A 16,149-nucleotide genomic window follows, 5' to 3' on the forward strand; every position below is an offset into this window, starting at 1 on the left:
CGGGGGCGCGGTCACTCCGCTGACTGCACAACAGCTTCCGGGCAGGGCCGGCCTAGCCTGACGGTCGTCCCTCCTGGCCTCTCCGCCCCGGGATCCACCTTGGGGAAACGCAGCCACCGGCTGGCTGGAGTGTTCACGAAGCCCTGCCGGGGCCAGGTCCCCCCCGAGGACACGAGGTGCCCCACCCAGGGGGGGCCCCCGTGTCCCCAGCCTCCAGCAGCTGGAGGCCGCTAACCTGCCAGGTGGGCCCAGCGGGCGCCGTGGGGCAGGCGACAGTGGGGGCCCGGGTCCACGTAATCACCACCGGGGCGAGACGGCTGCTTATCAAAATACTTTATTTTAGGAGACCCCTCAAAAAAAGACCCTCCACATTAGACAGACGCCCAACAACACCCTCGGTCTTTTTTTTTTTTTTTTTTTTTTTTTTTTTTGGTCTTTTCTATATTTTTTTTTTCCTTTTTAAATCAACTAAAACAATCTGATGCTTAAAATAAAAGACAGGAAATATTTCCCAATCGGACTTCAGTCAAGAATATATATCTATTTTCTGACCCTGGGGGCGGCGGGGTGGAGAGGAGGCCGGTAAGGAGCAGGTGCTCCCGGGACCCCGGGGCAGGAAGGAGCGCGGGCAGAGGACCGGCCCAGGGCAGGCTGGCTGGCAGAGGGCAGGGAAGACCCGGGCAGGCGGAACTGGGCGCCTGGGACTTATAATTTACATAAAACTGATGCCGAGTTCTTGTTCCTGCTGCCGGCCGGCCGGCCGGCCTGCCTGCCTGCCTGTCTCTCGGGACTTCTGCTCTGGGCTGGGGCTGGTTCGGTCTGGTCTGCTGGGGAGGAGACCGGGATTCGGCATCATCTTCGTTACGTGTGTGTGGCTTCTTTTCCAGCTGAGAAACTTTTTTTTTCTTTTTTAATTTTTAAAAAGAATCACAGCCAAAATTAGACGTTAACTTCAAAATCCGAGAAGGCTGTGCTTACCCTATTTATAAAAACACGAGAGTCTCTAACTCTGGCGGGGGGCGGGGGGCCGAGCCCGCGGGGCCCCTACACCTTCCCGGGGATCTTGGCCCGCTTGCGGGCGATGGCGTCCTCCACGGCTTTGAGCTGTTTCAGGAGCTCCTCGCGCCGCGACAGCGTGCTGGCCTTCCCTGATTTGGTGCCGGTGGAGACAGCGGTGGCAGTGCCGGCGTCTGAGGCTTTGCCGGGCACGCTCGTGACCTTACTGGAGCTCTTGGACTGGGGTGACAGCTGGCGCTTCCTGCAGGGGGTGGGCGGGTTGGGGGGAGAGGCCGTCAGAGGGTCGGAGCGCCGTCCCCCCAGCCCCCCACGCCGTGGGCCTCCCAAGGTGGATGGGGCCCGCTGGGCACTGGCGGCCGTGGAGACAGGTGGGCTTCCGGCCGGCAGTGCTCGCTCCAGCCTGGCCGCGGTGGGAGGGGCCCTGGGTCGTGGGGTGGAGGGGACACGGCGTCTGGGGCTCGCCTGGAACCTGCTGACCTGTCCCACCACTGCCTCCTCGTGGTGGGGAGAAGCCCACACTGACTCGGGAGGAGCCCCGAGGGCCGGGGCGGGTGGGGGCTGCGCGGATAACCGAGTGTGCACCCATCCGGACCTCCGGCCTGAGGGTGTAGTGGGGTGCGGGAAGGGGCTAGGCGGCCGGTTTCCTGGCGGAAGCCAGTCTCTGCTCCTGCTCGTGGGGCCGACGGGGAAGGCGGGAGGAGCTGGGGCGCCAGAAAGCCTGGTGCCCCGGGGCCCCCTCATTCTAGGACCTGCTGTGGGGTTGGCTCTGCTGGCCTCCACCTGGGCAGGGAAGCTCCGGCTAGCTGACCCTGCGGCGATGGCACCTACATGGTGTGCCCAGGGCAGGGTGGGGCACTCACCGGTCTGGGGGGGCCACGGGTGCCTTCGAATTCTGGCCTCTCTGCCGCTCTGGCTTCGGGGAGCCGAGTCTCCCACCTGACTTGCGGTCCCGAGAACCTGGACGACACGGGATGAAGCGAGACCTCAGTCTCAATTATGCGTGAGCCAGCGGCGCGGGGTGGCGCATGCGGACGGGGCCGGTGGGCTTCCCGCACGCCGGCGGCCCCATTCCAGAGCTGTGGCAGCTCACGGGGAGAGGCAAGGGGCAGAGGAAGGGGACGGGGCAGCACGGGTGACGTCAGAGGTGAGACCCCAGGAACCCACGTGGGCTCCGTGCTTCCAGAGCCAGCGCCAGAGCAGGACACGGGGAAAACACAAGTGACACCACCAAGTCGGAGGCGTCCGTCACACTGCTGTCCAACGAGAACGGAGGGCCTGCAAGAGGGCGCCGGGCGGGGGGTTCGGTGCTGGGCCGAGCACACAGGCTCTCACGCCAGTCGGTTCTCGGTCCGGGCGCGCACGTGCGGTGGGCGCCCCCGTCCTGCTCCTGGTGCCCCGGGGATCCCGCCGGCCCCCCTGCCCAGGTTAGCAGGGAGGAGATGCCCTGGCAGAGCTCCAGTCTGCACGGGTCTCCAGCGATCGCCTGAGGGCGGGCGGCTGGGTCAGACTGTTTCTACGGCAGCCCCGAGGCCCGCCTGCCCCCTGCGCTCGCTCGTGGACCAGGCTTCCCAGAGTCCGTGTGTCCCGCGCCATCGCAAGAGAGGAGAACCAAGCCACCGCCTCATCCAGACAGTGAAGACGTTTTCGAAAAAGAAAACGATGATAAACCTACTAACTTCTGTTTATGGCAATTTAGTTATTTCTTTCATAAAAAGTGGTATTTATGTTAAAACACAATAATCTACTGTTTTATTTTAACATAAACACACGTTGAAATCTCCTTAGCTTTAACTCTAGCACGTCAGATACTGACAGATGCACCCACACGATCGGTTCCTGGGGGTATCTTTCAAGGACCCTCGGCCTCACTGGGCCCTGCAGGGCTTGGGGCTCACCTCGGTCTGGGGACAAGTTAGCACGCTTGGCCGGAGGAGGACTTTGCCTGTCTTTGTCCGAGGGTTCATACCGCTTCCGGCTCCCTTTGTCAGCCGCCTGAGAGAGAGAAGGGCACGGTGAGGACCCCGGCCTGACCTGCTGGCCACCACGCGGAAGCAGCCCGGGCGGACGCAGGGTGCCCACAGGACCCCGAGAGAGGCAAGGCCCAGGGGTTCGGGCCTTCACCCTCTGCAGCGAAGGTGCCTGCACAGACACTGTGTTTCCTGGGGGCCACCTGCCCGGGAAGGCCTCTCGCCCTTCTAGTCCCATGCAGCCTTGGGGACATCAGCTCACAGAGCCCGAGTCCACTTTGCTCCCTGCCCCCGGGCTGCACTGTGGGAGTCGGCAGGGCCCGGGTGTTTGGGGAGGGGCCAGGGGGAGCACCCACCGGCCCTGGGACGCTCGGATCTCCCAGGACGTGCCACCGGGCTTCATCCCCACACGCATCCCCCCGTCCCCATGAGGCAGTTGGCCGGGGCAGGGCGACGAGCTAGCTACGTGCGGCCACCACTCCAGGCCCTCGGTGGTCTAATCCTAGGAGTCAAGCGGCCCCAGCGAACAGGACGGCCCCACCGAGCGGGGCTCCCGGAAGCACCACCAGCAGCGCCCACGGCCTCACCTTGTTCAGCAGCGTCAGCTTGATCTCCTTGTGGGCGATGAATGAGCCCTGCTGGGGCTGCCCGGGGGGCGCCTGCTGGGGGGCCGCGGGCTGCGGGGGTTTCCCGCCTGCAGAAGGCTTCGAGGATTTGGGCAGCTGTGCTGACGAGTCCCTTTTCCGCTTGTCCTCTTTAACCCCGTCTTCTTTCTTAGACTTTCCTGCCAACGACAAACGCTAAGTCACGGTCGCCATCCTGGCACGGCGGTCTCCCGTGGGCCACGGAGGAGGGACGTGCTCTCAGCCAGGCAACACGCGCGCGTGTCAGAGCTGGGGGGTGGGGGTCCCTGTGCTCTCCTGCTGAACCAAGCGAGGCCGGGCGCACACCCTCTTTCCACAAAGGGCCTGCCCGCCTCTGCAGCCACAATGCCCAGGACGTGAGGAGCCCCCTGTACCTTTCTCCTTCTTGGTCTGGGCTGGGGTGGGGGACCGCGAACTGGCTGAGGACACGGGGCTGGCCAGGTCTGCGTACATGTCGTCTGAGTCCACGCTGTGCACCGAGCTGCTACTCGACGTGGCGCTGGACACCGAGGAGACGCTGCTCACGCTCAGGGACCTGGACACACACAGGCACGTCTGCACCCCCGTGGCCGTGACCGCACGACGGCCGGGGGCGAGAGGCCACGGGGGGCCGGCAGCGGGTCTCCACGTCCACCTTCCCCCGTTTCTTTTTGAGGCACGTGTACCCACAAAACCTGAGACTTCAGGGGGTGCTCGGGTGGTTTAGAGGGGCCACACGGTGGAGGACGCCCACGTCCCTGAGTCGAGGGCCCCGCGCACTAACGCTCAGCCGCCCTGTCTGCCGGGCAGGGTCGTCGAAGCAGGAGCTAGGCTGGCAACGGCAGAGCCGAGGGCCCAGGCACCGAGGCCCGAGGAAGGGGAGGGCTTTGACCTGCAGTCACACCGCACACCGGAGCAGGGGCCACCCCGGCCCAGCACGGGACTCAGGGAAGCACGGGACCGGTGGCCCGTCTCGCAGGCGCCGCTGCCCCCACGGCTCCCGCCACGAGGACTCCCCACGTGGCAGGCCGCGGAGTCCTGTCACTCTCAGAAAACACCGACCACCGCTTCCTAGGTCCTCAGACCCCGAAACGATCAGGGGAGAAAGGGAGGACCCAGTTTTGCTTGAACACTGGGGCTTTAAACCTATTTTGGGAAGATGTGGGCAAAAGGATAAACCACCTGCTGCCTAGAAACGAAAGAGAAAGTTCGATCCAGGAACCCGAGCGCCAGTCTCACACTGAGGTCTTCCCTCCAAACAGCTTAAGAGCAGAATTCTTTCCCACTCATTCTTTTCCCGGATTTGGTTACAGGCCGTCCACCGAGTGCCTCAAGCATGGGGTGGCGGGGAGGGCTCCGTGCTGGCCTCAGGCCTGCTGAGCACCTCCGCAGGCGTGGGGCTGCCGGCCAAGGTGCCTTGTCTTCTCGGTCCGCGTGCTGCCCCACAGCACCTCGGGGGGGGGGGGGGGGAGGGGGGGGCGGGCGCGCGGGGCTGGGGCGGGAGAGGCACGGACAATGACCTGGATCTGGAACTAGAGCCGCTGTAGCTGCTGCCGCTGCCGCTGCCGCTGATGGTCCGCCTGCAACACAGAGAGGTGGTGCCACGGCCGCCTGTCCCTCCGGTCCCCGCCCCCCCCACCCCCCACCGGTCCCCGCAGCCACAGGCCCAGGCGCTGCTGCTCTCCCCTGAGTGGGCGGGGCTCTGCTCTTTCAAGGCTGGCTTCTCCACAAAACAAAGATGCCAGCCTCTGCTCGAGCCCCCCAGCAGCCTCTCTCCGGGGGACTCCTTGGTGTCGAGGGGGCGCCTGCGTCCCGCACGGCCACACCTTCCCTCTCAGGGGCTTGCGCCTCCCAGCGCGCTCGCGGGGAAATCGAGGGCCGGCAAGTCCCTCAGCTCTGGCACCAAAGACGTAGAAATCTCCATAAGGGTACCCAGAAGCCTGCTCGCTTACCTCCTGGGGGGGCTCCTAGCTGGCCGCTCTCTCCTCCTGGCTTCCCGAGGGTCTCCTGGCTTGGCGGGCTCGGGGGCCGGAGCAGTGGTCTTAGGGGCCTGTGGTGGGGCTGGAGGAGGGGCTGGCTTCTTCATGGACTTCTCTCTGTGACAGGAGACGGGGTGGGGGGAGGGTCAGACCCGGCCTAACAGGCAGGGACGGGTCCTCGAGGAACCCTCGAGAACGACAGCTGGCGCCGTGCCTGCTGGGGATGCCCATCTCCGGGCTGTCCCCGGGCCCGGCCCGCTCAGGCGTGGGGCCTGCGCTGCGGTAGGGGAAACGGTCCCAAGGGCTGGTCGCTCCCGTCAGTGTGGGGGAAATAGTCTGCCAATCGTTTGGGTGGGGCGAACACTCAGTTCGGGAAACAAAGTCCGGGCAAAAAGCATGCCGCTCGGCACAGCGTCGGGGGCGAGTCAGGTTCGGTGCGGGCCCAGCCGGGGACAGCCTCCCGCGGGTCGGCGTGTCTGGACTGCGGTGGGTGGCCTCACACGTTTGTCAAGTACATCAGGTGGCACAATTTGGATGGACGTGGTGCCGCTGACGTGAGTTATCCCTCGACGCCATTCGCGTTAACGCTTTAAAAGCGGGCTACTCAGGACTCGCTCGCCAGGAGCGTGCGCGGCGTGACCCGGCCGGCGGGCACCGAGGGGTCGGGCGGCGAGCAGGCGGGGCCCCTGTGCCCAGCCGCGCCCCGGCCTCGCCCCGCCCGCGGGGCCGACCCCACCACTGGCCTCCCGGGCCCTGCGGTGCTCGGAGGGGAGCCCCCTGCGTTCGGCTAGGCGCCACCCGCCAGGTGCCGTGATGCCTGTGGCGCTCCGCGGTGTCTCCCGTTTCCCGCGCTAGTCCCACGCGCCGGGAGCAGGGAGAGTGAACGGCGAGCCCGGGGTGGCGGCCGCCCCCTTCCACGTGTCCCGGACACAGCCCCGGGAGGGCGATGGAACCGCCTCCCCCACGGCCCAGCCTCCTGGCGCCGCCGCCCCCCTTCTAGGGCCTCACTGGGGCCTCTTCACAGTGGGGGGTTGGGGTGGGGAGAGAGGGGGGCAGGGAGAGCGCGGAGGGCCTGACCCCCGGGGCACTTACCCTGCTTTCCCGGGAGGCGGGGCCGGCTCCCCCTTGGTTCTGATGGAAGGTCTGTGTGGGGAAGGCGTTGGGGACGGGGACGGGGACGAGGAAAAGGACCGGGACCTAGAGAGCAAACGGACACGTGAGGAGGGAGCACTGCGGTGCCCTGGTCCCGACCAAGGCCAGAGACGCTGCCTGCCTTCGCAGAAGAGGTCACGGCAAGTCTCGGCCTTGGATTTAAAACGGCTTTCGGGTGTTCCCGGTCCTCTCCTCAAGCAGCAGCGGGAAAAGGAGTCACCAGGCCGGGGGTCCTGCCGCCCTGGGAGCCGCGTGGGTGGGACAGCAAGGACACACACAGCCCGACCTGGCCCGGTGACAGCGGTGGGACAGAGGGCTGCGTGAGGGAGCCGGGCATGGAGGCCCGGGGCGGGGGTGGCTCCTGATGGAGGACAGTCTGAGACAGTCTCCGACGTGAGCAGCGGGATGGGGGCGCTGGCCGGGAGGCTCTGAGGCCGGCCAGGCTGCCTCCTCCGTCCTGGGACCCAGCACACTCTCCCAGAGGAGGGAGCCTCCGAGAGGCTCCGGGTTTGCCGATTTCTCCCGACCTGGAGACTGTGGTGCAAAACGCGCGACGTTTTCGGCCAAACGAGCAGCAGCTAAACCCCTTGAGCCCCTGCGGTCACCGCACGGCGGTTTTACAGACAGAGGCGCGGACACGTGCCGCACTCTCCTGTCCTCACGCTCGCTCAGCTGGGGCCGCCCACCGTGGGAGTCCCGAGGGAAGGCCTTGCGAGGCCACATGACCCCGCGCCTCCGCCTGGGGCATCCTCAGAGGCGCTGCTACGCAGCCCCGGCCGCTAAGGGTGTGCACGGGGGAGGGGTCCGCGGGCAGTGGGCAGCAGGGGTGTCCGGGCAACCCGAGGAGGAAGGTCAGGTGGCCAAGGACGTGTGGCTGATTTTGTGAAAACGGCTGAGACGTCTACATTCGTGATGTGAGAAGATCCCGAAGCCGACGAGGGAAACTGGGTCTGGGACACAGGGCTGGTCCCGGGGGGTGGCTCTGCAGAGCTGGGTGACAAGGACGCCTCACTGTATCGCGGGCCTCCAGCCCATCCCCCTCAGCGCCTTCGAGGCCCCGCAGAGGAGACACCGCAGGCGACATCCTGCCCTCCTGGCACCACTAGCATTTCCAAAACTTCCCAATCTCTTAGCGGGGCCTCAGGCCCACAGCTCACCGTCCATGTATCCTAAACGAGGCCACACACACAGACTCTTGCCACTGATGCTCTGGTTGGTATCGTTTCTGTCTTCTACCTCTCCTCCCACAGGTAGCCTTCCCTGATTGCCCCGTGACCTGCAGCCTTCCTCTGTACCCCTCGAGTATAGCTTAAAACCCCTGGCCAAAAGGTTGTGAGGCCTCAGTGCCCACAGCTGACCCTCTAGACACCCTCAGAAACAGGCTGCTTTTCTTTCTCTTGGGCTGCACAAGATCCGACGTCCACAGAAAACAGGCCCCACGTAACCCACTCCACCTGTCCTGCACTCAGACTAACATCTTGACCATCGGGTCCGGTGGCTCCAGCGATCTCCTAATGCTGCTCTAATCATCTCTGTAAGTGCCCCGAAGCAACCGTTTGCCAGGAAGGGGTGCCACCGTGGGACCGACCAATCTATTCCAAGAACGCATGGTGATACACTTCCCAAATGAGCGTGTGCATGCGTGTGGGCACGTGTGCGCGCATGTGCGTGTACACGCGTCTGGCCTGCGTGTGGTCCTGGTCAAGGACTGGGATGACGATGTCTCTGGCCGCGGCTGTCCAGGGGTGCGGGGTGCACCCCGGGTGCTGTGCAGGCCGCTGCACGGGTGGTCCTCCACTCCCCACTGTCCTGTGGTCTTGGACCCCTCCTCTCCTAACTGAACCCCGAACGGGACTAAGGGAAAGAAAGGGAAAGAAAGGGAAATGCTTGGGCTTCCCCGCCAGGCGTCTCTGGCAGGCGGGATGAGGCAGAAAGGGCCTCAGGCAGCTGGCATCTGCCCACAGGCAGGAGAGGGGGGCGCGGCTGGAGCACACACCATCTGCACTGGTTAGGAAAACAACAGCAGCGAACCAGAGCCCCAGAACGGTCCTGTGTGTCATGCTGACCGACGACTTTGTTCCGACACAAACGACTGAAGAATTCCCTAAGATTCCAGGGCCTATTTTCAATGGGGGAAAATACACCTCCTGTGTGATCTTTCCAGAAGCGTCCAGCAGAACTTCCTGTGACGATGGAAAAGTTGTAACATCCCCAGACGGGGCTCACGCACAGCCCAACACTCTGTATCAGAGTGAGGATCGTCGCACGTGGCTGCGGGCCCAGCAGACAGAGGGGGTGGTTGGGCCGTGGCCCTAGCTCCCACCAGGTCCGAGCCCGCAGCACCCACCCAGCGTCACCTTGCCTCGTGCCCTTCCTCAGAAGACGGCGTGAGACGCACAGCTTACGCCGTCCCAGAACAGCCGAGCAGCCCGGAAGGGCGCCGTCAGACAGAGGCCGCGCCCTTGGGCGCCCGCACTGGCCGCGTGTGGCGGCCGGGACATACCTGGAGCGGCTGCCTGAGAACGAGCTGTGTCTGGAAGACCGGCTGGAGTAGGAGCTGTAGGAGGAGGATCGGGAGCGCGACCGGGACGACCCGGAGCCGGAGTAAGAGGACGACCGCGACGAAGACCTGCAGTGCCGAAGACAGGAACGCGAGTGGTGCCCGACTGCCTCGGCCCGTGGCCCGCCCCCCGGTGCCGGCCCACTGGCCTCGCTATTGCCGGGTGATGGCTCGCGGGCCCCGGGTGGACGGAGCCAGCACAGGTGCGCCCACGCGTGCGGGACAGCACGTCTGACCTGTGCACATGCACACGTGTACTTATCGGCCCCTGGCGCACGTCACGAGAACCCCGGATCCACCAGGACCTCTCCGGTCTCCGTCCGCCACCGCAGGCTCCCCCCACCTGGGGCTGCACCCTCGTCTGTTTGTTCAGACCCGGTGGACACACAGAAGCCCCAACTCACAGAAAGAGAGGGGCTGACCCCTCTGCCCTCACCGGGTCCGTGCTCCCGGCTGGGTCGCCAACATCCTGGCCGGTCTCAAGTGTCTATTTTGGGGGGGGCGTGAAGCCTTTCTGAGGCTCCGAGCATCGGTTCTGTTTGCCGCTGATGCTCTAGCACCCCAGCTTCTCAAGAATCTCGGAACAGACACCCCTGCAGTCCCACTGACTGTCCTCAGGTGGGGGCGGCGTGGCCGTCCGGTGGTGTGCATGAACCAGCCAACTCCGACCAGCCGGCCTCCTTACCTGGAGGAATTGGAGGCAGAGGCCGACGAGGCGGATGTTTTCCGACGCCTTCGTGCCCGGCTGGGGGAGACGGACACCCCGAGTTTCTTCTTGGGAGACTTGGACCGACGCCAAGGGTCCTTCCACTCGTCTGCTCGCTTCACCTGCGGGCCGGCAGCGGTGGCCTCCTTCTTTGGTGGCTCAGTTTGACGGCTAAAATCACAGAGATGTTAGCAACACTGGGACCCCTTCCATGAAGGCGCCGCTGTTTGGTGAAGGGAACCTTATAAGAGGTGAGATCATGGTGTTAAGTGCCTTATTCAAGGGAAGCCTGACAAATAAAGGGTCGCCTATGGGGGCGGCAACAGTCCACCGACAGCAGAGCTCATCTCGAACAAGACAGCAGAGCTCGCTCCGTGCACGGTCTCCCCGCGCACGCGTCCTTCCTGGGGACACACCCGTCTTTCTCCCTCAGGACACCTAACCACATTGGTACTTGCCTTTTTGGGTGTACCTGCTTCCTGACCTCCTATCTTCCCCACCCACGCTACAAACTCTGGGGAGGACAGGGACAGAGGTGGCCCATCCAACATGCTCTCTGTGGAGCTGGCACGCAGGTGCACAACAAATACTTAATTTAAGGGTAACGAAGCACTTTTTGTTTTCACATGCATTAGAGATTTGACGAATCATGAAACTCAAGCCTTAAACGGTTCGTTTGTCGTCTGAGTTAGGTTTAAAGAGGCTGGTTTAATTCACCCAGAGAATATCCTGATCAAAGCCAGAGAGGCAGGGTGGCGGGAGGAGGCAGTGGCCCAGAGAGGGGTGCTCCTCCGTGACAGCCGTTAATGCAAGCGTCAGGACGGAGGGCTAGCGGGCCAGTATGAGGGACCCTGCCAGGCCCGATGAGCAATCTCCCCCAAATCTCAGCGGGGCTGCATCCGTGGTAACCACAAGTGGACAGAAGTCACCTGGAAGAGAATCAAGGCTGCAGTGTGAGAGCCACACTCTGTGGTGGACGGCAGGCTTCCGGCAGAAGAACGCGGGAGCCCTCCTTAAAGGCGGTGGGAGGTGCTGGGCGGCTGAGTCCTAGACGGGTGAGCCCGTCCACACCACCCAGGAGCTCATGGCAGAGACAAAGTGGGAGAAGGGACCTCAGCAGCCCAACTTGGGAGGAGGCCCAGCACTGGCCAGGGCGCCCTGTGCCCACAGATACACCCCACACACCAAAACCTCCTCCCCTAATAAGGAGCCAAAGTATAGGATCCCAGACAACTAGCAGTTGTGTGCTGGTCCCGGGATATAGTTCTTTATTAATTAAATACCATAAAGTTCATTTTAAAAACACAGAAAGTACAAACAAGGAAATAAATAAAAATCCTGTCCTCCCATTTTCCAGAGACGGCCAGCATCTCTTTACGCCTCTGCGCTCCCTTCCCCCACACTCTGTCGGCCACAACGAACACTCGCGCGTGCACTCACACCCACTGTACACACGACCCGCCCGGTGAGCGCTCGGCTGCAACGGGGCGCCTCCCCGTGGCACCTGCTGTGCAAATGGGGTCTTCCCGGACCGTGTGATGATCCACGCCACATGTCACGTGCCACAGAATTCCAACATTCCTACACCATCGGCTGTTTCTAACCTATAATGCTAAAATGACCCCTTCTACGTTCACGGACAACTTGTTTCTTCTAAGAGCAAACTCCTGAGACGTCAAAACGGTGGGTCAAAGGAAATGAACGTTTTACAAGTTAAGTATCTTCCCCAAAGCGAAACCAACCTGCGCTCGCTCGGCAGCATGAAGGCGCCCACGTTACCTCGTTCTCACCGTGCGGGTTCCCATGTTACCAGGGAAACACAAGATAAACCCTCAACGTGGCAACTGCGTACGTGGAAAGGGCTCCCGGTGCCTGTGGTGGCAGCTGGGGCTGGAAGGCTGGCCCCCGCACCTCCTGGCCACCCTGAACTCTGGCGGTCGGCCTCACTCTTGGCCACTTTTCTGCTAAGTTCTTTACGTGGGAGGGAGCCCTTCACGGTCCCGCGTCTGTCCCCGGCTACTGGCTCTCAACTCTGGTGGTGGCATCGAATGGGCTCCTTCTCTTTCCGGCACACGGGTCCCACTCCACTCGGAGCCGCCCTCGCTTGTGTTTTTCTTCTGGGTGATCTCGAGTTCCTTCCTTTCTTTCTTGTGTTAACAGTCCACTCTTTGGTGTGCCCGGAGTTGCGGTTTCTGTCTGCGACGTGTAGGGCAGAGCACAAGGTGGCGTGAGGGGAGGGGGCCCACGGCGCTGGCCGGCTTCTCCATCAGGGGCTCTGGGATGCGGGGCCACCTCTGGTGTGTGTGTTTCACTCTCGGGGGGCCGGTGTCTCATAACCCGGCTACTCCCCTCCCTCCAGGATCGTTCCCCCCGGGAGGTGCACGGTCCAGAAGCCCCGACGCTCCAAGTTCCCCAAGGTGCTCGGCCTCGTGCCTGCAGACGCTGTCCCCCCACCAGGCCTCCGGTGGGTGTGTTCCTAAGCTAAGAGCATCTTGCCATTCACCCAGGCCTTCCCTCGTGGGGGCCGTTTTCTTCATAAGAAGTCCTGCCTTTTTTGGGTAGAGTTTTAGCTGCTGCGGATTCTCCACCACCAACATCTGAGCCTCTCGGTTCCCCTTGGCTTTGCCATGACCAGCATCCAGTATATCACATCACGATATATAAAAACCGTCACCTGCCGACGTCTGCAGAACCACCAGCGAGTTTCAGGTCTGCTACTTGCGAAGGATCCCGCAGCAGAAGCGAAAACCAACATTTAAAACTTCCCTAGGGACACACTAAATTGAAGCATAAGATCCCCGTTTTGTCGGCCCCAAACCCCGAGAGACAATGCCACATAAGCTCGTAAGCGTGTCCTCCGAGGAAAGTAATCCCGGGAGGAAGTAAAAACCTGTCGATTCCAGCCTGTCCCAGCTGTCCCAGGCTGCCATCACCTTTCCACGTCCTGTGCTGCTCTCATTCTAAAAATGCAACAGGAAACAGAACACCTTGGTCACCGGGTTTCCATGAGTCATCGAACGGCCCGGCTTGGCCGGTTTGCGGCCCGTCTACCAGGGGTAGCAAAGTGGCCGAAAAAGGGACAGGCCTGTGACGCTGCCATGACTGCACTGAGGGCCCCTGCTGCAGTGAGCAGAGAAAGGACAGAACACCGATCTGTCCCCATCACAGCACTGAGGTCACCGAGCGGAGGCCAAAGCAGGCTCCCGTCCTCTTTTAGAGTCAGTGTTTCTTGCCAGGGACACCCTTTCACTCACACTGGGGTGACACTATGGGCTTCACAATGAGCTGCCCCTTCAACAGTGCTGGAACGGGGCCTGGGGGCGCTGTGGGGACCTTGCTTCTGAAGGGCTGGATGCCTGGTAGTGACCCCATGAAACCAGGGATCCCCAAACTGTGGCAAATGGGGGTCTTGGTTTTAATTAATTAGCACACAAACAACCATTCTTACTTCTGATTTATTTCTATAGTGACTCACTAGGACAAATGATCTGGCCTGCTTTATGGAAATGATGTAAAGTTTCCTTTTTAAATGTATTCAAGCTTAAAAAGTGAAAACATCAAAAAACGTAAGTAGCACATGTGGGACCTGGACACAGAAAGCCGCGCAGGTGGAGCAAGAATGGAGCAGTTTGGGGAGCACGTTGAGCGAGGGGTCCCTTCTGCAGACCCCCCACGTCAGACACTGCCGAGAGGGGCTGCAGACTTGGGGACCCAGACCGGGAAGAAACTGTCTCAGGCCTCGACACAAACCTGGAACCATCAGTTTTGATGGCAAGTGTTTCTGGGAAAATGACCGAAGGAACACCCAATAAAGAGCTCACAGGAAGTCCCACTGGGAAATGTGCACAGGACGCTGGGGACGGCTGGCAGAGGGCAGACGAGGCATCCCCAGACTCCCAAGCGGGTGGGCACGTGTGGCTACGGGTGACAGCAGCCACCTGGTCCACTGTCTTTCCTTCTTCACAGTTTCCTCTATTCTTTGTAAGGTTTTCCAAACGTTCCTACACCATAACGTTTCACATTTGTTACAGAAAAACCCCAAGTACTAAACATTTTTCCACTCCTGCAGAGGGAGCGGTCTGCTATACTGACCTGCACACACTCTCGGGGTCTTTATCAGTGCCCTGCTCTCACCTCTCATGGGGCCTCAGAGGAGGAAGGGGCCCCGAGCTCTGGGCTGCAGTGGGCAGCACAGGGCGGGCAGAGGAGTCCAACACAACCCGGTCAGTGAGGGGGCAGAGCCCGGGCGGCCGGCTCTGAAACCCTGGGCAGCAGCGCCCCTGACACGGGGCCCCATGGCGGCTCCTGTGCTCTCAGAGAGAGGCCAGGCCCCTGAGGATGAAGCCCCTTTCAGAGAGTGCCGACACCCCGGAAGAGAGAGCGCGCGTGGCCTGGAAAACCAAGCAAAGTCGCCAAGTGACAAAGGACCTCGTGGAGACAGAAAGCAGCGGAACTGCTCCCCCCCCCCCCAGCTTGCGACTCAGCCCAGGAACAGGAACAGCGAAGTCAGCAGGTGACTGGGGAGGCCAGGCCCAAGTCAGGAACGCGCGTGGAGTTTGCATACAGCCTTCCCAAGGGAGAGGGGAAGCCAGGCTCCTGTCCCTCCACTGAGGAAGTGGCCTTCCCAGCACAGCTACAACACAAGCTTATCTTCCGGGTACAGAGCCTTTGTTCAAGGCCTCGGGAGACACTCCAAGGAGCAAAGGTCAGCCGTACCAGGACTGCCAAATGCCCACGTCAGAACACAACACGACACAGGGGCCCGGGTCGACTCCTGACACGCCTCATGTCTCACACAGGCCACAGGGGTGTGAGGTGGCGGTGACGTAAGAGGGTGACGGAACGGTGTCTGGAAACTCCGAGCTGAGCAGCTGCCAGGCGTGGGCTCCAAAGCGGAACAAGGTGAAAGCAGAAAGGAGTTCTTCTAAAATCGAAGGGCTAAGTCTCCAATGAGGATCCGGGAAAAGGGAACCGCAGGTCACCTAAGTTGTTCACACTCCTGTCTGGGAAGGTCACGGTACCTTCCGTGGGAGATGCTCAGCACACCTGTGCTCCCGGAGCCTCTGTGAGGCCTTTTGTGGAAGCCTGCGCCGCGATCACCCTCCTCAACACCGGGCAGAAGCCACCCACGGCGGTCCATGTGCTTCTGGGAGGGCGCTGGCCCGGGCAGGGGCTCCCTCCCTCCGGAACGCCCACCTGCAAGGGAGCCTGCTCCTCCTCCCCCCCCCCCCCCCCCGTGTCCCCAGCGCGGTGCCCACACAGGACCTGCCGGATGCTGCAGCACAGGCCGCTGCACTCCCGGTCTTCCAGGGGAGGAGAGACGGAAGGGCCTACGGTGATGTCACGTTCACCCTGCACCTCTGAAAACACACTCGAACCTAATCAGGGACAAGTAAACCCAGGGACACACAAGCCCTGTGTGCCCCGACATGAACTTCTGCGGGAGCAGAGGACAAAGCGGGCACACAGCGATGCCCGAGGAGGCTCCCCAGCGCCTCTCCCGTGTCACGGCTGCACCTGCGTTCATCGGTACCTCCCCAACTCCCACCCACGCCAGACATCCACACACACCTGAGAGCATGACATACTGCCATCATTTGCCTTTTCGTACTCAGCAAATAGCTGAGCAAGTTCTGGATGACTCAGGGGGGTAGGTAGTCAAGAAGCTAAAAACCAGGACACGCTTTTCCTCAAAGATACGCCAGACGAGATCAGAACGGGGACATGAGGGTTAGGAAACCCCCAGGGGAGCGCCTTGCCCGGAGACAAGACCGGGGACGGTTTCGGAGCTGAGCCTAAGTGCCGGGGAACCAGGTCGGAGGAATCTGCGACGCCGGGCTGGTCGCGGAGCAAGAACCGTCACACGGCTGGGAGCGGAGCGGGAGGCCAGGTCGTCCGGGTGTGGTCGTCGGCACACAGGCCACGACCTGTCACGTTCAAATTCACGAACCCGACAGAGTGTGCCATGGAGGCCGTGGAAGGTGGGGAGACACCGCAGCGGCCGAGGCCGGGCGGCGGGAGGCCGGGCAGATGGGCACGGGCGCTGGCCGGGCGGGAGCGGAGCGTCACCAAAAGCAGAGGGAAACCCAACGTGTGGTTTCTGCGAATAAAGGGCAGCCTGAGCTGCTCAGACACACGCAGGGCG

At 62.3% G+C, this 16,149-nt stretch overlaps 1 protein-coding gene across 2 annotated transcripts in view; it reads right to left on the reverse strand.

The window, feature by feature from the left end:
* Positions 1-316: 316 nt before the first annotated feature.
* The window catches only part of ZC3H18 (zinc finger CCCH-type containing 18), a 58,744-nt gene continuing 42,911 nt past the window's right edge, over positions 317-16,149 (reverse strand). For both annotated transcript variants that reach the window (XM_027076399.2, XM_027076400.2), the window contains 10 exons: positions 9,984-10,175; positions 9,242-9,367; positions 6,679-6,783; positions 5,560-5,703; positions 5,128-5,187; positions 4,003-4,163; positions 3,572-3,768; positions 2,913-3,009; positions 1,878-1,974; positions 317-1,258 (listed from right to left, as the gene is read on the reverse strand). In XM_027076399.2, the coding sequence (XP_026932200.1) occupies positions 1,045-1,258; positions 1,878-1,974; positions 2,913-3,009; positions 3,572-3,768; positions 4,003-4,163; positions 5,128-5,187; positions 5,560-5,703; positions 6,679-6,783; positions 9,242-9,367; positions 9,984-10,175 (1,393 nt within the window). In that variant the 3' untranslated portion in view covers positions 317-1,044. The remainder of the gene's footprint in view (positions 1,259-1,877; positions 1,975-2,912; positions 3,010-3,571; positions 3,769-4,002; positions 4,164-5,127; positions 5,188-5,559; positions 5,704-6,678; positions 6,784-9,241; positions 9,368-9,983; positions 10,176-16,149) is intronic.

Source organism: Acinonyx jubatus, chromosome E2, assembly GCF_027475565.1.
Source record: "Acinonyx jubatus isolate Ajub_Pintada_27869175 chromosome E2, VMU_Ajub_asm_v1.0, whole genome shotgun sequence".
In the NCBI taxonomy this organism is placed as follows: domain Eukaryota; kingdom Metazoa; phylum Chordata; class Mammalia; order Carnivora; family Felidae; genus Acinonyx; species Acinonyx jubatus.